The sequence below is a fragment of the Procambarus clarkii genome, chromosome 18 (assembly GCF_040958095.1).
Source record: "Procambarus clarkii isolate CNS0578487 chromosome 18, FALCON_Pclarkii_2.0, whole genome shotgun sequence".
Classification (NCBI taxonomy): domain Eukaryota; kingdom Metazoa; phylum Arthropoda; class Malacostraca; order Decapoda; family Cambaridae; genus Procambarus; species Procambarus clarkii.
In genome coordinates, this window is record NC_091167.1 from 16233049 (window position 1) to 16248638 (window position 15590).

The 15590-nt window shown below is 45.8% G+C and overlaps 2 protein-coding genes across 2 annotated transcripts in view; both read left to right on the forward strand.

Annotated features, from left to right (window-relative positions):
• The window catches only part of LOC138365966 (uncharacterized PE-PGRS family protein PE_PGRS46-like), a 33390-nt gene extending 22911 nt beyond the window's left edge, over positions 1 to 10479 (forward strand). Inside the window, exon 4 of the mRNA XM_069326680.1 lies at positions 10053 to 10479. Within this exon, the coding sequence (XP_069182781.1) occupies positions 10053 to 10479 (427 nt within the window). The remainder of the gene's footprint in view (positions 1 to 10052) is intronic.
• The window catches only part of LOC123754488 (serine/threonine-protein kinase NIM1), a 414954-nt gene that overhangs the window by 184496 nt on the left and 214868 nt on the right, over positions 1 to 15590 (forward strand). The window lies entirely within an intron of this gene.

Genomic DNA, 15590 nt, shown 5'->3' on the forward strand with positions numbered 1-15590 from the left:
CGGGTAAACAAGGATGAACTATTCAACACTGGTGGGACGCGAACAAGGGGACACAGGTGGAAGCTGAGTACCCAAATGAGCCACAGAGACGTTAGAAAGAACTTTTTCAGTGTCAGAGTAGTTAGTAAATGGAATGCATTAGGAAGTGATGTGGTGGAGGCTGACTCCATACACAGTTTCAAATGTAGATATGATAGAGCCCAATAGGCTCAGGAATCTGTACACCAGTTGATTGACGGTTGAGAGGCGGGACCAAAGAGCCAGAGCTCAACCCCCGCAAGCACAATTAGGTGAGTACAATTAGGTGAGTACACACACACACACACACACACACACACACACACACACACACACACATATACACACACACACACACACACACACACACACACACACACACACACACACACACACACACACACACACACACACACACACACACACACAGTATGGACACTGGACACACACTGGAGTATGCAGCCCCAGCATGGAGTCCATATCTAGTCAAGGATAAGACTAAACTGGAAAAGGTTCAAAGGTTTGCCACCAGACTAGTACCCGAGCTGAGAGGTATGAGCTACGAGGAGAGACTCCGGGAATTAAACCTCACTTCGCTGGAAGACAGAAGAGTTAGGGGGGACATAATCACCACATTCAAGATTCTGAAGGGGATTGATAGGGTAGATAAAGACAGTCTATTTAACACAAGGGGAACACGCACAAGGGGACACAGGTGGAAACTGAGTGCCCAAATGAGCCACAGAGATATTAGAAAGAACTTTTTTAGTGTCAGAGTGGTTGACAAATGGAATGCATTAGGAAGTGATGTGGTGGAGGCTGACTCCATACACAGTTTCAAGTGTAGATATGACAGAGCCCGATAGGCTCATGAATCTGTACACCTGTTGATTGACGGTTGAGAGGCGGGACCAAAGAGCCAGAGCTCAACCCCCGCAAACACAACTAGGTGAGTACAACTAGGTGAGTACACACACACACACACACCACACACACACACACACACACACACACACACACACACACACACACACACACACACACACACACACACACACACACACACACACACACACACACACACCACACACCACACACACACACACCACACACACACACACACACACACACACACACACACACACACACACACACCACACACACACACACACACACACACACACACCACACACACACACACACACACACACACACACACACACACACACACACACACACACACACACACACACACACACACACATAAGAGCTAGGATTTATCTCCCCCCAAAAAGCACTAGGAATCAAAAGGCTGGCATACCGAAAGGGGAATTATGAACAGATGAGAAGTTTCCTTAGTGAAATACCTTGGGACACAGACCTCAGAGACAAGTCTGTACAGGGTATGATGGACTTATGTAACCCAAAAGTGTCAGGAGGCAGTAAACAGGTTCATCCCGGCCCAAAGGGAAAAATCCGAGAAGCAACAGAAGAATCCATGGTATAATAGGGCATGTATGGAAGCGAAGAAACTGAACAAAAAGGCGTGGAGGAACTTCCGAAATAACAGAACACCAGAAAGCAGAGAGAGATACCAGAGAACCAGGAATGAGTACGTCAGGGTGAGAAGAGAAGCAGAGAAAAATTTTGAAAATGATATAGCAAACAAAGCCAAGACTGAACCAAAGCTACTCCACAGTCACATCAGAAGGAAAACAACAGTAAAGAACAGGTACTGAAACTTAGAAACAGGCGAGGACAGGTATACAGAGAATGACAGAGAGGTGTGTGAGGAACCCAACAAGAGGTTCCAGGAGGTCTTCACAATAGAACAGGGTGAGATCACTGTGCTAGGAGAAAGGGAGATAAACCAGGCGGCCTTGGAGGAGTTCGAAATTACGAGAGAGGAGGTCAAGAGACACCTGCTGGATCTGGATGTTAGAAAGGCTGTTGGTCCAGATGGGATCTCACCATGGGTACTGAAAGAGTGTGCAGAGGCACTTTGCTTGCCACTCTCCATAGTGTATAGTAAGTCACTAGAGACGGGAGACCTACCAGAAATATGGAAGACGGGCGAATGTGGTCCCAATATACAAAAAGGGCGACAGACAAGAGGCACTGAACTACAGGCCAGTGTCCTTGACTTGTATACCATGCAAGGTGATGGAGAAGATCGTGAGAAAAAACCTGGTAACACATCTGGAGAGAAGGGACTTCGTGACAAATCGCCAACATGGATTCAGGGAGGGTAAAATCTTGCCTTACAGGCTTGATAGAATTCTACGATCAGGTGACACAGATTAAGCAAGAAAGAGAGGGCTGGGCGGACTGCATTTTCTTGGATTGTCGGAAAGCCTTTGACACAGTACCGCATAAGAGGCTGGTACATAAGCTGGAGAGACAGGCAGGTGTAGCTGGTAAGGTGCTCCAGTGGATAAGGGAGTATCTAAGCAATAGGAAGCAGAGAGTTACGGTGAGGGGTGAGACCTCCGATTGGCGTGAAGTCACCAGTGGAGTCCCACAGGGCTCTGTACTCGGTCCTATCTTGTTTCTGATATATGTAAATGATCTCCCGGAGGGTATCGATTCATTTCTCTCAATGTTTGCGGACGATGCTAAAATTATGAGAAGGATTAAAACAGAAGAGGACTGTTTGAGGCTTCAAGAAGACCTAGACAAGCTGAAGGAATGGTCGAACAAATGGTTGTTAGAGTTTAACCCAACCAAATGTAATGTAATGAAGATAGGTGTAGGGAGCAGGAGGCCAGATACAAGGTATCATCTGGGAGAGGAAATTCTTCAGGAGTCAGAGAAGGAAAAAGACTTGGGGGTTGATATCACGCCAGACCTGTCTCCTGCAGCACATATCAAGCGGATAACATCAGCGGCATATGCCAGGCTGGCCAACATACGAACGGCATTCAGAAACTTGTGTAAAGAATCATTCAGAACTTTGTATACCACATATGTCAGGCCAATCCTGGAGTATACAGCCCCAGCATGGAGTCCATATCTAATCAAGGATAAGACTAAACTGGAAAAGGTTCAAAGGTTTGCCACCAGACTAGTACCCGAGCTGAGGGGTATGAGCTACGAGGAGAGACTACGGGAATTAAACCTCACTTCGCTGGAAGACAGAAGAGTTAGGGGGGACATGATCACCACATTCAAGATTCTGAAGGGGATTGATAGGGTAGATAAAGACAGTCTATTTAACACAAGGGGAACACGCACAAGGGGACACAGGTGGAAACTGAGTGCCCAAATGAGCCACAGAGATATTAGAAAGAACTATTTTAGTGTCAGAGTGGTTGACAAATGGAATGCATTAGGGGGTGATGTGGTGGAGGCTGGCTCCATACACAGTTTCAAGTGTAGATATGACAGAGCCCGATAGGCTCAGGAATCTGTACACCTGTTGATTGACGGTTGAGAGGCGGGACCAAAGAGCCAGAGCTCAACCCCCGCAAACACAACTAGGTGAGTACAACTAGGTGAGTACACACACCACACACACACACACACACACACACCACACACACACACACACACACACACACACACACACACACACACACACACACACCACACACACACACACACACACACACACACACACACACACACACACACACACACACACACACACACACACACACACACACACACACACACACCACACACACACACACGCACACACACACACACACACACACACACACACACACACACACACACACACACACACACACACACACACACACACACACACACACACACACACCGTGCCTCACTGGTCGGGACAGTCACTATAGGCTTCGTCGATCAGTCCACCCCCGCCGACCCGCCAAGGTGCACATGAAGGTACTTGTAACTCCCTCCACTAAGTATATCACGCTATCCAGTCTCTGCCACTCTCAGCAGGTCCCTTCGTCCATGATGGAACTAAACCTGACGACGTTAGAAAGGAGGAAGAAGAGGGGAGACATGATAAAGACGTATAAAATACTTGGCGGGATTGACAAGGTGGAAACAGTGGACATGTTTACAATATCAGCAGAACAAGGAGGACACGGATGGAAGCTTGAGACATAGATGTGTCACAGAGATGTTAGAAAGATTTTCCTTTAGCGTGCGAGTAGTGAGTAAATGGAATGACCTAAAGGAGCAGGTTGTAGAGGCAAACTCCATTCATAACTTTAAAAGTAGGTTTGATAGGGAAATAGGTCAGGAGTCATTGCATTAGATAACCAACAGCGGGAAAAAGTGGGGTCCAAGAGCTTGAGGTCGATCCTGCAGGCACAAATAGGTAACTACACACACACACCCTTTAAATTATAGATCCGTATCATTAACAAGCGTGGTAGTCAAAACACTAGAAAAATAGTTCAAGCCAAATGGGTTTGAACATCTATAGAGAATAATGACATAATAATGGGCAGAGAGTAGGGTGTTGGAGCAGGAAGATCCTGTGTAACACATCAACTTAGTGTTTATGATAGAGCCACAGAGATACTACAGGAAGGAGATGGTTGGGTTGGCTGTGTCTATCTGGACCTAAAAATAGGCTTTTGAGTCCCACACAGAAGCTGTTCTGGAAACTGGAACATGCTGGAGGGGTGACACCGAGACTTCTGACATGGATGAAAAACTTTCTAACTGACAGACAGATGAGGGCGGTAATCAGAGACAGTGTATCTGACTGTTACTAGCGGAGTACCACAGGGTTCAGTTCTTGCACCAGTCATGTTTACGTCTACATAAACCATCTATCTGAACGAATAGAGCATTATATGAACATGTTTGCGGATGACGCTAAGATACTGGGGAAGACAGGAGACGCAGACGATTGTAATGCCCGTCAAATTGATCTAGATAAAATAAGTCCCTGGAGCAACAAGTGGCAAATGGAATTCAATGTGAATAAATGCCATGTTATGGAATGCGCGACCGGAGAAAATAGACCACACACAACTTACAAATTATGTGGAAAGGAATTATAGAAGTCTAATAAAGAACGAGACCTGGGGTGGTGGGGATGGGGGAGGGGGTGGATGTTGATAGTAAACTGTCGCCAGAGGAACACATACAGAACATTGTGAGAGGAGCGTGTTGTCGCTTTATAACTTCAGAATCGGTTTTAGTTATATGGGAGGTGAAATACTAGAGAAGCTGTTCATGACTTTTGTGAGACCCAAACAGGAATATGGAGCAGTTGTATAAGAAGAACAAAGAAACTGGTAAAGGTACAGCGGCATGCTACAAAATGGCTTCCGGAACTGAAAAACAAGTTACGAGGAGAGACTAGAGGCGTTAAACATGCCAAAACTAGAAGATAGAAGGAAAAGAGGTGATATGATCACCACTTACAAAATACTAACTGGAATCGACCAAATTGACATTGAGGAATTCCTGAAGCCAGCAACTTCACGCACAAGAGGACACAGATTCCAGCTAAGAAAAAAAAGATGCCAAAAAACACTAGAAAGTTCACTTTTGCAAACAGAGTGATAGACGGTTAGAACAAGTTAGGTGAGAAGGTGGTGGAGGCCAAGACCGTCAGTAGTTTCAAAGCGTTATAAGAGAAAGAGTCCTAGGAAGACGGGACACCACGAGCGTAGCTCTCATCCTGTAACTACACTTAGGTAATTACACACACGCGCGCGCACACACTTAACCCTCCACAGGTGTTAGGCCTTATTAAGCCAAAAATCAGTTGTAATACGAAGACAATTAATCTTCACCAAAGAACCATTGAAGTAGACCCAGATATGTCACGTGATGTATGGTAGTGTGTGAGGGTGTGAGGAGAGGTGGAAGCCTCCTACCAGTCCCCCAATATGCTTCACAACATGATACAAATATATTATCAAGCCACCTACAGTCGTAGCCTATGTGGCATGTTAAGGTCTCACACCCTGGCCCATATGTTCTTGATTGTCCGTTGATTAATGTATATAGAAACACTGAGATAAGGACTGTTCCTGAACAAATAGCCAGGATGTGTCACAACGGAAAGGTTGATGATATTCTTGAGAGATATAAGAATTTTGCACCAAGACTGTAATATTTTGTTGAATTATCTGCATGTCTCTTGCAAATTGTCTATACAGTATACCTCGGTCATAGAAGTATTTGTGTGTACGTCTGATACCATACTACTTGTGTAAAGGTGGAAATGTGTATGTTTATCTCTCAGAATGTTTGGTAATATGTTTATTGTATGTGGTGTGTGTTTATGTATGTATTAACACGATGTACTGAACGGGGTGAGAATAGCTTGAGCTACCTCATCCCTTTGTGTGTATTTTACATCAATAAACTTATTTCAATTCAATTTCAATTTCAGTCGTAGCGGTGATAGGCTTGTCCCAAGTTGTGTACTGGGTTACTGTGGAGCCGTACCAACTTCCTCTCGCTCCTACTGACTTGCCAAACATGAAGTTGTCATGGTTTGTGTTGTTAATTAGAGCTTGTGTGTGTGATGATGTTTGTGTTGTGGTGGTTTGTGAGATGTGGTGACGCTCCGCCCTCACCAACCTCTGTTTGTTTACCTTAATATTCTCTCTAACCCACACGACGGCCTACTGCAAGTGTAGGCTAGGCCTACATGTGGGTGGGTGTGGATTGAGAGGCCTATATTGGGCCTCAGGTGGCCTAGTGTAGTGTTGTTTATTGTGGCTCTCGTACCTCTGGTGCTCCTGCTGGAATAACTTGGTGGGCTTCAGTGATCACGTCGACCACACACAACTGTTGTTTATGTTGTTGGCACAACTACTGTTGTTAGTTGTTAGTGTTGTTACAAGAGTGTTGGTGAGAGGAGGTGAGGTGTGGAGCAGTGGTGACGACCGTCCGAGCCCCGCACCCCGCCCCATATGTCTCGGGGTGACTCTTGTATCTGTGGCACGGGATATTCATGCCCGTGCCACCTCTTGGCTGGCTTAATCTGCACCAATCAATCCTGTAACAGTGATTTATGTATGTCATATGTATGTCATGTGATACACCAGTGTGTGTCCACGAGGCCTGTGTGTTGCCGGGGTGACACACACACACACAGGACTTGAAACACTACTTGATGAGTATGTTACATATTATCACATATATACATGACACCACTCCGTGTTGGAATCCCATAACCACATAATGAGTGACTGGTAGCTTCCCTACCAGTCTAGCCCGCACTCTGCTGGTCTCTGGAGATCACCGGACTCGTATTATTGGTTCACTGTTACTCACGTCACAAGAGCACACTCACACTACTCCCTGCACCTCCACACACAGGTGAGTGGGCCACCTACAGTGAGAGGTGAGGGCCGCCCGCCAGGGACACGTCGTCTAGGGGCCCGGCCAGCCATGCTAGGCTACTGACCGCTCCAGGTCCCACCAGCCTTGGACCAGTATGTCGTCCCTGACAGCGTCTGCGACAGCCTCTCTGGTCGTCCTCATGACGACCAGACCTGTGTTCCTCAGCTGTGTCGTAACTGGCTTCTGGGTGTCAGCTTCTGGTCGCGCTTGGTCGTTCAAGGTACCTCCTAAAGGCACCTCCGGCTTCCTGTCCCCAACTATGAGACACCAACTCAGTCAGGCATGTGTGTACAAGCTTCAGGTTTGACAAGTTCTGAAGCTTTGCTTGAAGCTTATCGTTTAAAATGGCCCCCTTTGAAGCAGGCTCTGTACAGACTTATAATTCCCGCTGTCTAGACACTGATTATAGGAAGTTGTTCATGTTTCGAGTCGATAGAGGCCGCTACTGCTTATCCTTTAACCAATCAGAGTGAAGGTAACATTGTCTCCGTCATCTCCTGGCCAATCACACTGCCGACCCAGCTGGAGAACTGGCCGATGGTATATGTGTGTCCGGACACCGGCGGCGAGGCCTCCGTGGGTGAGGAGGCTGCGTTATCTCTCTGCTCTCTCCTCAACTGTGTCCCGGAAGTGAGCTCCAACCCAAATCTAAACAATAACGTTGATATCCTTGTCTTGCAGATGACACATCAAACGTTTAGCTCTACTACCGAATCTTACGGAAGTTAGGTTATATGTTCCTTGATGGAACCCTGTTGTTTCCACCAAGGAACATATCTCACACAACCAGACCATCACCAGAGAAATCTTAATAACACAGAAATCATCGATAGATACAGCGATAGCAGGAGACTCGACATGAGCGAGGCACTACACATATCAAAAAGTCAACACCAGCACTCAACAGCCAATTAACACATAACTATATTCTACCCACTTGAAGACCCCGAACCAACATAGAAGCAGCAAGAGAAAATATGAGCCAATAGGCCTTCTGTAGTTACTTTCATTCTTAGGTTTTCATACCCAATTTATACCCACCTCACCCAACACATTTGTGTTATATCACCTCACCTAAAACGCATATAAGCATGATATTTGTTATATGTAAACCAGTCTTTGAGAATGTAAGAAGCTATTACGAAACGCTTTTAGGCGTCAGACCAAAAATAAAAATGTAAAAAATTAATTTTGGAGAATTAATTTTTCAATTACCCTCGACAGTGAAGAAAAACGTAAGAAATATTGAGAAGATCCGTGTTAGAATTATTAATCTTACCCTTTCGGCCATATTCAACAATATATATATATATATATATATATATATATATATATATATATATATATATATATATATATATATATATATATATATATATATATATATATATATATATATATATGTATTTATATATATATATATATATATATATATATATATATATATATATATATATGTATTTATATATAATCACCTCAAATTAAGATATTTTCAAGATAAAGAATTAAAATGTCGCTAATATTTATTTCAAATATCATATTAAACATTTATAGTTTATATATCGTAGCATAACATTAAATTGTCAATTTAATGGCTTAGGAAAAAAGTGAAACTTTAGTGGCTTTATACAATATAAAACTTGTGTACCTGATAATTCCACACTGTAACATGTGCTAATGTATCTTGTATTCATAGCATTATTGTACTCACTAGCGTCATCCTTATTGAATTTGTATTTCAGGCTTCTAAATTTGAATTTGAATTCAATTTCTAAGTCAGTGGCTAGACTACACTTTTTCATAATTATAAATCATTATTCTTCAGTATTTTATTTCCCATGAATTATTTAATATGTAGGGCTCTAATTTACAAATAACTTGCCATATTTATGGTGAATTTACATTTAGTAGTAAAGTTGATTCCAGAAATCATTGGTTACTCTGAGTTGTAATGATTGGCGCTCAATATTTACTTATTTACTGTTAACAAAATAACTTGCTGTGATTTCATTTAATGGCTTTTTCATAAAATACTTATGTAACAGGGGTTGGAGATACACACAGCACAAGCAGCTGGCACGACAACATTTCTTGAGAAGAATATACTGTTCCGGTTTACGTAGACGAGAAAACATTACTTATGTACGGTTTATGTAGTCGAGAAAACATTACTTATGTACGGTTTACGTAGTCGAGAAAACATTACTTATTTACGGTTTACATAGTCGTGAAAACATTACTTATTTACGGTTTACATAGTCAAGAAAACATTACGTGTTTACGGTTTACATAGTCGTGAAAACATTACTTATGTACGGTTTACGTAGTCGAGAAAACATTACTTATTTACGGTTTACATAGTCAAGAAAACATTACGTGTTTACGGTTTACATAGTCGTGAAAACATTACTTATTTACGGTTTACATAGTCGAGAAAACTTATATATGGTTCTTATAAAGCTGAGTCAACTCTACGTATGTACGGTTCAGGTAAAGCCGAGTGCTGAGGAGGGGTGGTTGATGAACACGGTCCACGGAGAGTATTGACTCCGGGTCACCACTTCCCGCGCACCCTTCAGTACTCCCCACTTTTATTACTAATTTCACTCCTGCTCTCTTTAATTATTCTTTATGCCTGCTTCCATTCTCTTTATGCATCATCTAAATTGGTCGTCAGCCGAGGAATAGCAGAAGTTGTATATTGTGAGGGCCTCGGGTGGGTGGAGGGCCTCGAGGTCAGTCGAGGGCCTCGGGTCGGTGGAGGGCCTCGGGTCGGTGGAGGGCCTCGGGTCGGTTGAGGGCCTCTGGTCGGTTGAGGGCCTCGGGTCGGTGGACGGCCTCGGGTCGGTCGAGGGCCTCGGGTCGGTCGAGGGCCTCGGGTCGGTCAAGGGCCTCGGGTCGGTCGAGGGCCTCGGGTCGGTGGAGGGACTCGGGTCGGTGGAGGGCCTCGGGTCAGTTGGGGGCCTCGGGTCGGTCGAGGGCCTCGGGTCGGTCGAGGGCTTCGGGTCAGTTGGGGGCCTCGGGTCGGTCGAGGGCCTCGGGTCGGTCGAGGGCCTCGGGTCAGTGGAGGGCATCGGGTCGGTGGAGGGCCTCGGGTCGGTCGAGGGCCTCGGGTGGGTCGAGGCATTAAGATATCACAAAGCATATAGGTAACATAATAACTCTAGATAAAATGAGACGTATAAATAACCTAAGGCGTATATGAGACGTATAAGATAACATAAGGTGTATGAAGAGCGACTGAAGGAACTGAACCTGACTACGCTAGAAAAAAGGAGGGAGCGGGAAGACATAATAGCAACATACAAAATACTCAGGGGGATTGACAGTGGAAATAGACGAAATGTTCACACGGAATACTAACAGATCAAGGGGGACATGGGTGGAAGCTGGAAACACAGATGAATCACAGAAATATTAGGAAGTTTTCTTTTAGCGTGAGATTAGTGGAAAAATGGAATGCACTTGAAGAGCACGTTGTGGAAGCAAACTCTATTCATAGTTTTAAAACTAGATATGATAGAGAAAAAAGACAGGATTCATTGCTTTAAAAAATCGGCAGTTGGAAAGGCAGGATCCAAGAGTCAATGATCGATCCTGCAGGCACAAATAGGTGGGTACACACACACACACACACACACACACACACACACACACACACACACACACACACACACACACACACACACACACACACACACACACACACAATCTGTTCAGGTCTAAGAGGACCTGAACAGATTGCAGAGATGGTCAGAGAAATGGCTACTAGAATTCAACACGAGCAAATGTAAAGTTATGGAAATGGGACTAGGAGATAGGAGACCAAAGGGACAGTACACAATGAAGGGGAACAGCCTACCTGTAACGACGCGTGAAAGAGACCTGGGGGTGGACGTAACACCTAATCTATCTCCTGAGGCACATATTAATAGGATAACGACAGCAGCGTACTCTACACTGGCAAAAGTTAGAACATCATTCAGAAACCTAAGTAAGGAGGCATTTAGGGCGCTTTACACTGCCTACGTAAGGCCAGTCTTAGAGTATGCCGCCTCATTATGGAGTCCCCATCTGAAGAAGCATATAATGAAACTGGAAAAGGTTCAGAGGTTTGCAACGAGACTCGTCCCAGAGCTACGAGGGACGGGGTATGAAGAGCGCCTGAGGGAACTGTGCCTTACGACACTAGAAAGAAGAAGGGAGAGGGGGGACATGATAGGAACGTATAAGATACTCAGAGGAATTGACAGAGTGGACATAGACGAAATGTTCACACGGAATAGTAACAGAACGAGAGGACATGGATGGAAGCTTGAAACTCAGATGAGTCACAGAGATGTTAGGAAGTTTTCTTTTAGCGTGAGAGTAGTGGGGAAATGGAATGCACTTCAGGAACAGGTTGTGGAAGCAAATACTATTCATAATTTTAAAACCAGGTATGATAGGGAAATGGGACAGGAGTCATTGCTGTAAACAACCGATGCTCGAAAGGCGGGATCCAAGAGTCAATGCTCGATCCTGCAAGCACATATAGGTGAGTACATATAGGTGAGTACACACACACACACACACACACCAGTTGAGTGGTGACTGTTGAGTGGTACAGTGAATTAGTGAACTGTCACATAACGATACAGTGACTGACTCCAGAGCTTTGTGTAGACAGAGAAGAAGACCTCATCAATCTACCAGCATTTAGTGAATCACCTAGTGGGAGACAACGAAGGATAAACATCGTCATCATACATCGCCCTGCCCTTACTCATCTGGTTGTGTGAGCGGGAGGCAGTCTGGTATGTACCCCTCTCTGGTCAATTAATCAGGTGTACAGATTGAGGTAAAAGATTATCAAATTCTCGTTCAGGATATCGAATATATTTAAAAATCTCAGAGTGGCTCATTTAGGCAGAGGTAACGCATAAGGGATATCTTGACACATACAAGCACGCCCGCCCACGTACGTATACACGCACACAAGTGTGCACACGCTAAAACAGACACACACACACGTGCACGCACACACACACGTGCACGCGCACACACACACACAATTGTTCAGTCAGGGGAAAAGGCATTAACACCTGGGATAGACCTTACTATCCCCCTCCCCTCTTGACCCCACCACCTGACCTGACCTGACTTAGTCGCCATCTCCGCCCCCCCCCCCCACCCCCAGTCCCCCGCATCGCCCATACACACACTCTTCCCCTCCCCACTCTCCCTCTCTCCCACTCCCTCTCTCCCACTCCCTCTCTCCCACTCCCACTATCTCTCTCCTGCTCTCTCTCTCCTGCTCTCTCTCTCTCTCTCTCTCTCTCTCTCTCTCTCTCTCTCTCTCTCTCTCTCTCTCTCTCTCTCTCTCTCTCTCTCACTCTCTCTCACTCTCTCTCTCTCTCTCTCTCTCTCTCTCTCTCTCTCTCTCTCTCTCTCTCTCTCTCTCTCTCTCTCTCTCTCTCCTCTCTCTCTCTCTCTCTCCCTCTCTCTCTCTCTCTCTCTCTCTCTCTCTCTCTCTCTCTCTCTCTCTCTCTCTCTCTCTCTCTCTCTCTCTCTCCCTCCCTCCCTCCCTCCCTCCCTCCCCCTCTCCCTCTCTTTCCTTCCCCCTCCCTCCCCCTCCCTCTCTTTCCTTCCCCCTCCCTCTCTGCCCACACACACACCTCCCCCCCTCTCTCCCTTACCCGCTCTCTCCCTCACCCGCTCTCTTCCTCATCCACTCTCTCCCTCTCCTCTCCCTCCCGCCTCTCTCTCCATCTCCTCCCCCCCCTCCCCTTCTACCTCCTTCTCACTTCAGTGGAAGGGTCGTATCCCCCCCCCACCCACCCATTTATCTCTCCCTTTATCACTCCCTTTCTCTCTCTCTCTCTCTCTCTCTCTCTCTCTCTCTCTCTCTCTCTCTCCCCCTCTCTCTCTCTCTCTCCCCCATCCCAACAGGGTCAAGATGGCAGCCAGAGGTCCCAGGGGAGCAGGAAAGAGCCAAGGTGACGAGATGAAGGAAATGTTCGCCCAGTTTCTGGAGGACATCAAGAGTGAGATGCAAGAAATGATGCAGGAAATGAAGAACGAAATAAGCAACCTGAAAAGAGAGCTGACAGCAGCAAAGGAGGAGATTAGAACCCTCAAAGAGAATGGTATCGAGGCTGAGAGTCAGAAAACCACCCAGGGAGAAGGTGGTAATAGTTTTCTGGATGAGAATGCCACAATAAAAGCAACATTTGCGGAAATACTAAAAAAAAATAACTCTGAAGTAATGACTGCAGTGATGGAGGTGGCCATGAAAGCAGCCACCTCGCAGGAGGCGGCACGCTCCACTAGCCAACTGCTGGAAAGGAAAAGATCAGTGGTTGCTGTGGGTATTAGGGAACAGGAAGGAACCAATAGGACAGAGTGGAATGACAAGGACAAAGCAGCAGTGAATGAAGTACTAAAGGCACTAGACATGGAAGGGGCCGAGCATAGCATTGAGAAGGTTTTCAGGCTAGGCCGGTACAACAAAGACCGAGACCGAATGATAAAGATAGTGTTTGCAAACGAGAACACAAAGGAGAGGATCCTATCAAGGAAGAGCTCCCTGAAAAACGTGGGAAAATTAAAAAATGTATTCCTCCAGCGAGACATGACAAGGGAGGAGAGAGCCGTGGCGGCAGAAGCAAGGAAGAGGCGCAGGGCGAGAGGGGAAAATCAGGAAGTCACAGCTCCCAACACAACACCCCCAGAGGCGAGGGGGGAACCCACAACCAGCTACCCAGTAACACCAGAAGGGAGGACAACCCCGCCTCCCTCCTCTGCATAGAAAACCCCCCTACCCCAAACCCTCCCTGCCCCCACTCAAAAGTTCAGCCAAATCTCCCTCCCCCCACACCCAATCCCCACCCTTCTACCCCTCCCCTCCTCCCGAGTCCTCCCTCCCCCCCTTTCCTTCCCGTCCTCCCTCCCCTTTCACCCCATACCCTCCCTGTCCCTCCCCCTTCACTGGATCCCCCGCCCCTCATTCCAGTATCCTCTGAGATCCTGTTACCCACCTCACAGGTCCTCACACCCATGGAACAGCCTCCCCCACCAGCAGAACACTCACCAAGGAGGCGATTTGAGAAGGGACAGAAGAAAGTGAGCCTCAAAGCGATGTACACTAACATAGATGGAATTACAAATAAAGCAAATGAGCTTGGAGAACTGGTACTAGAGGAAAACCCAGACATAATAGCCCTCACAGAAACAAAGATCACGAAAACAATAACAAATGCAGTGTTTCCACAGGACTATTATGTTATGCGGAAAGAGAGGGAAGGAAGAGGTGGGGGTGGTGTAGCTCTGCTGGTAAGAAAAGGCTGGGATTTTGAGGAGATGGATATTCAGGGCTGTGAAGGTTTCAGTGACTACATAGCAGGTACTGTAACAAATGGAGGGAAAAAAATTATAGTCGCAGTCATATATAATCCACCACCAAATGACAGAAGACCTAGACAGGAATATGATAGAAACAACATGGCCACCATTAACATAATAGAAAGAGCAGCTTCTGTTGCTAGCAGGAATGGATCTGGACTACTAATTATGGGAGACTTCAACCATGGGAAGATAGATTGGAAGAACAGAGACCCGCATGGAGGACCAGAAACATGGAGAGCTAAGCTGCTGGACGTGGCAACAAGAAACTTTCTAAGCCAGCATACCAAAGAGCCAACAAGAATGAGAGGAGAAGATGAACCAGCAATGCTTGATTTGATATTTACCCTAAATGAATGGGATATAAGGGAAGTTAAGATGGAAGCGCCCTTGGGAATGAGTGACCACAGTGTATTGAACTTTGAGTACCTGGTAGAGCTAGGACTTATCTCCCCCCAAAAAGAACTAGGAATCAAAAGGCTGGCATACCGAAAGGGGAATTATGAACAGATGAGAAGTTTCCTAAGTGAAATACCTTGGGACACAGACCTCAGAGACAAGTCTGTACAGGGTATGATGGACTATGTTACCCAAAAGTGTCAGGAGGCAGTAAACAGGTTCATCCCGGCCCAAAGGGAAAAATCCGAGAAGCAACAAAAGAATCCATGGTATAATAGGGCATGTATGGAAGCGAAGAAACTGAACAAAAAGGCGTGGAGGAACTTCCGGAATAACAGAACACCAGAAAGTAGGGAGAGATACCAGAGAACCAGGAATGAGTACGTCAGGGTGAGAAGAGAAGCAGAGAAAAATTTTGAAAATGATATAGCAAACAAAGCCAAGACCGAACCAAAGCTACTCCACAGTCACATCAGAAGGAA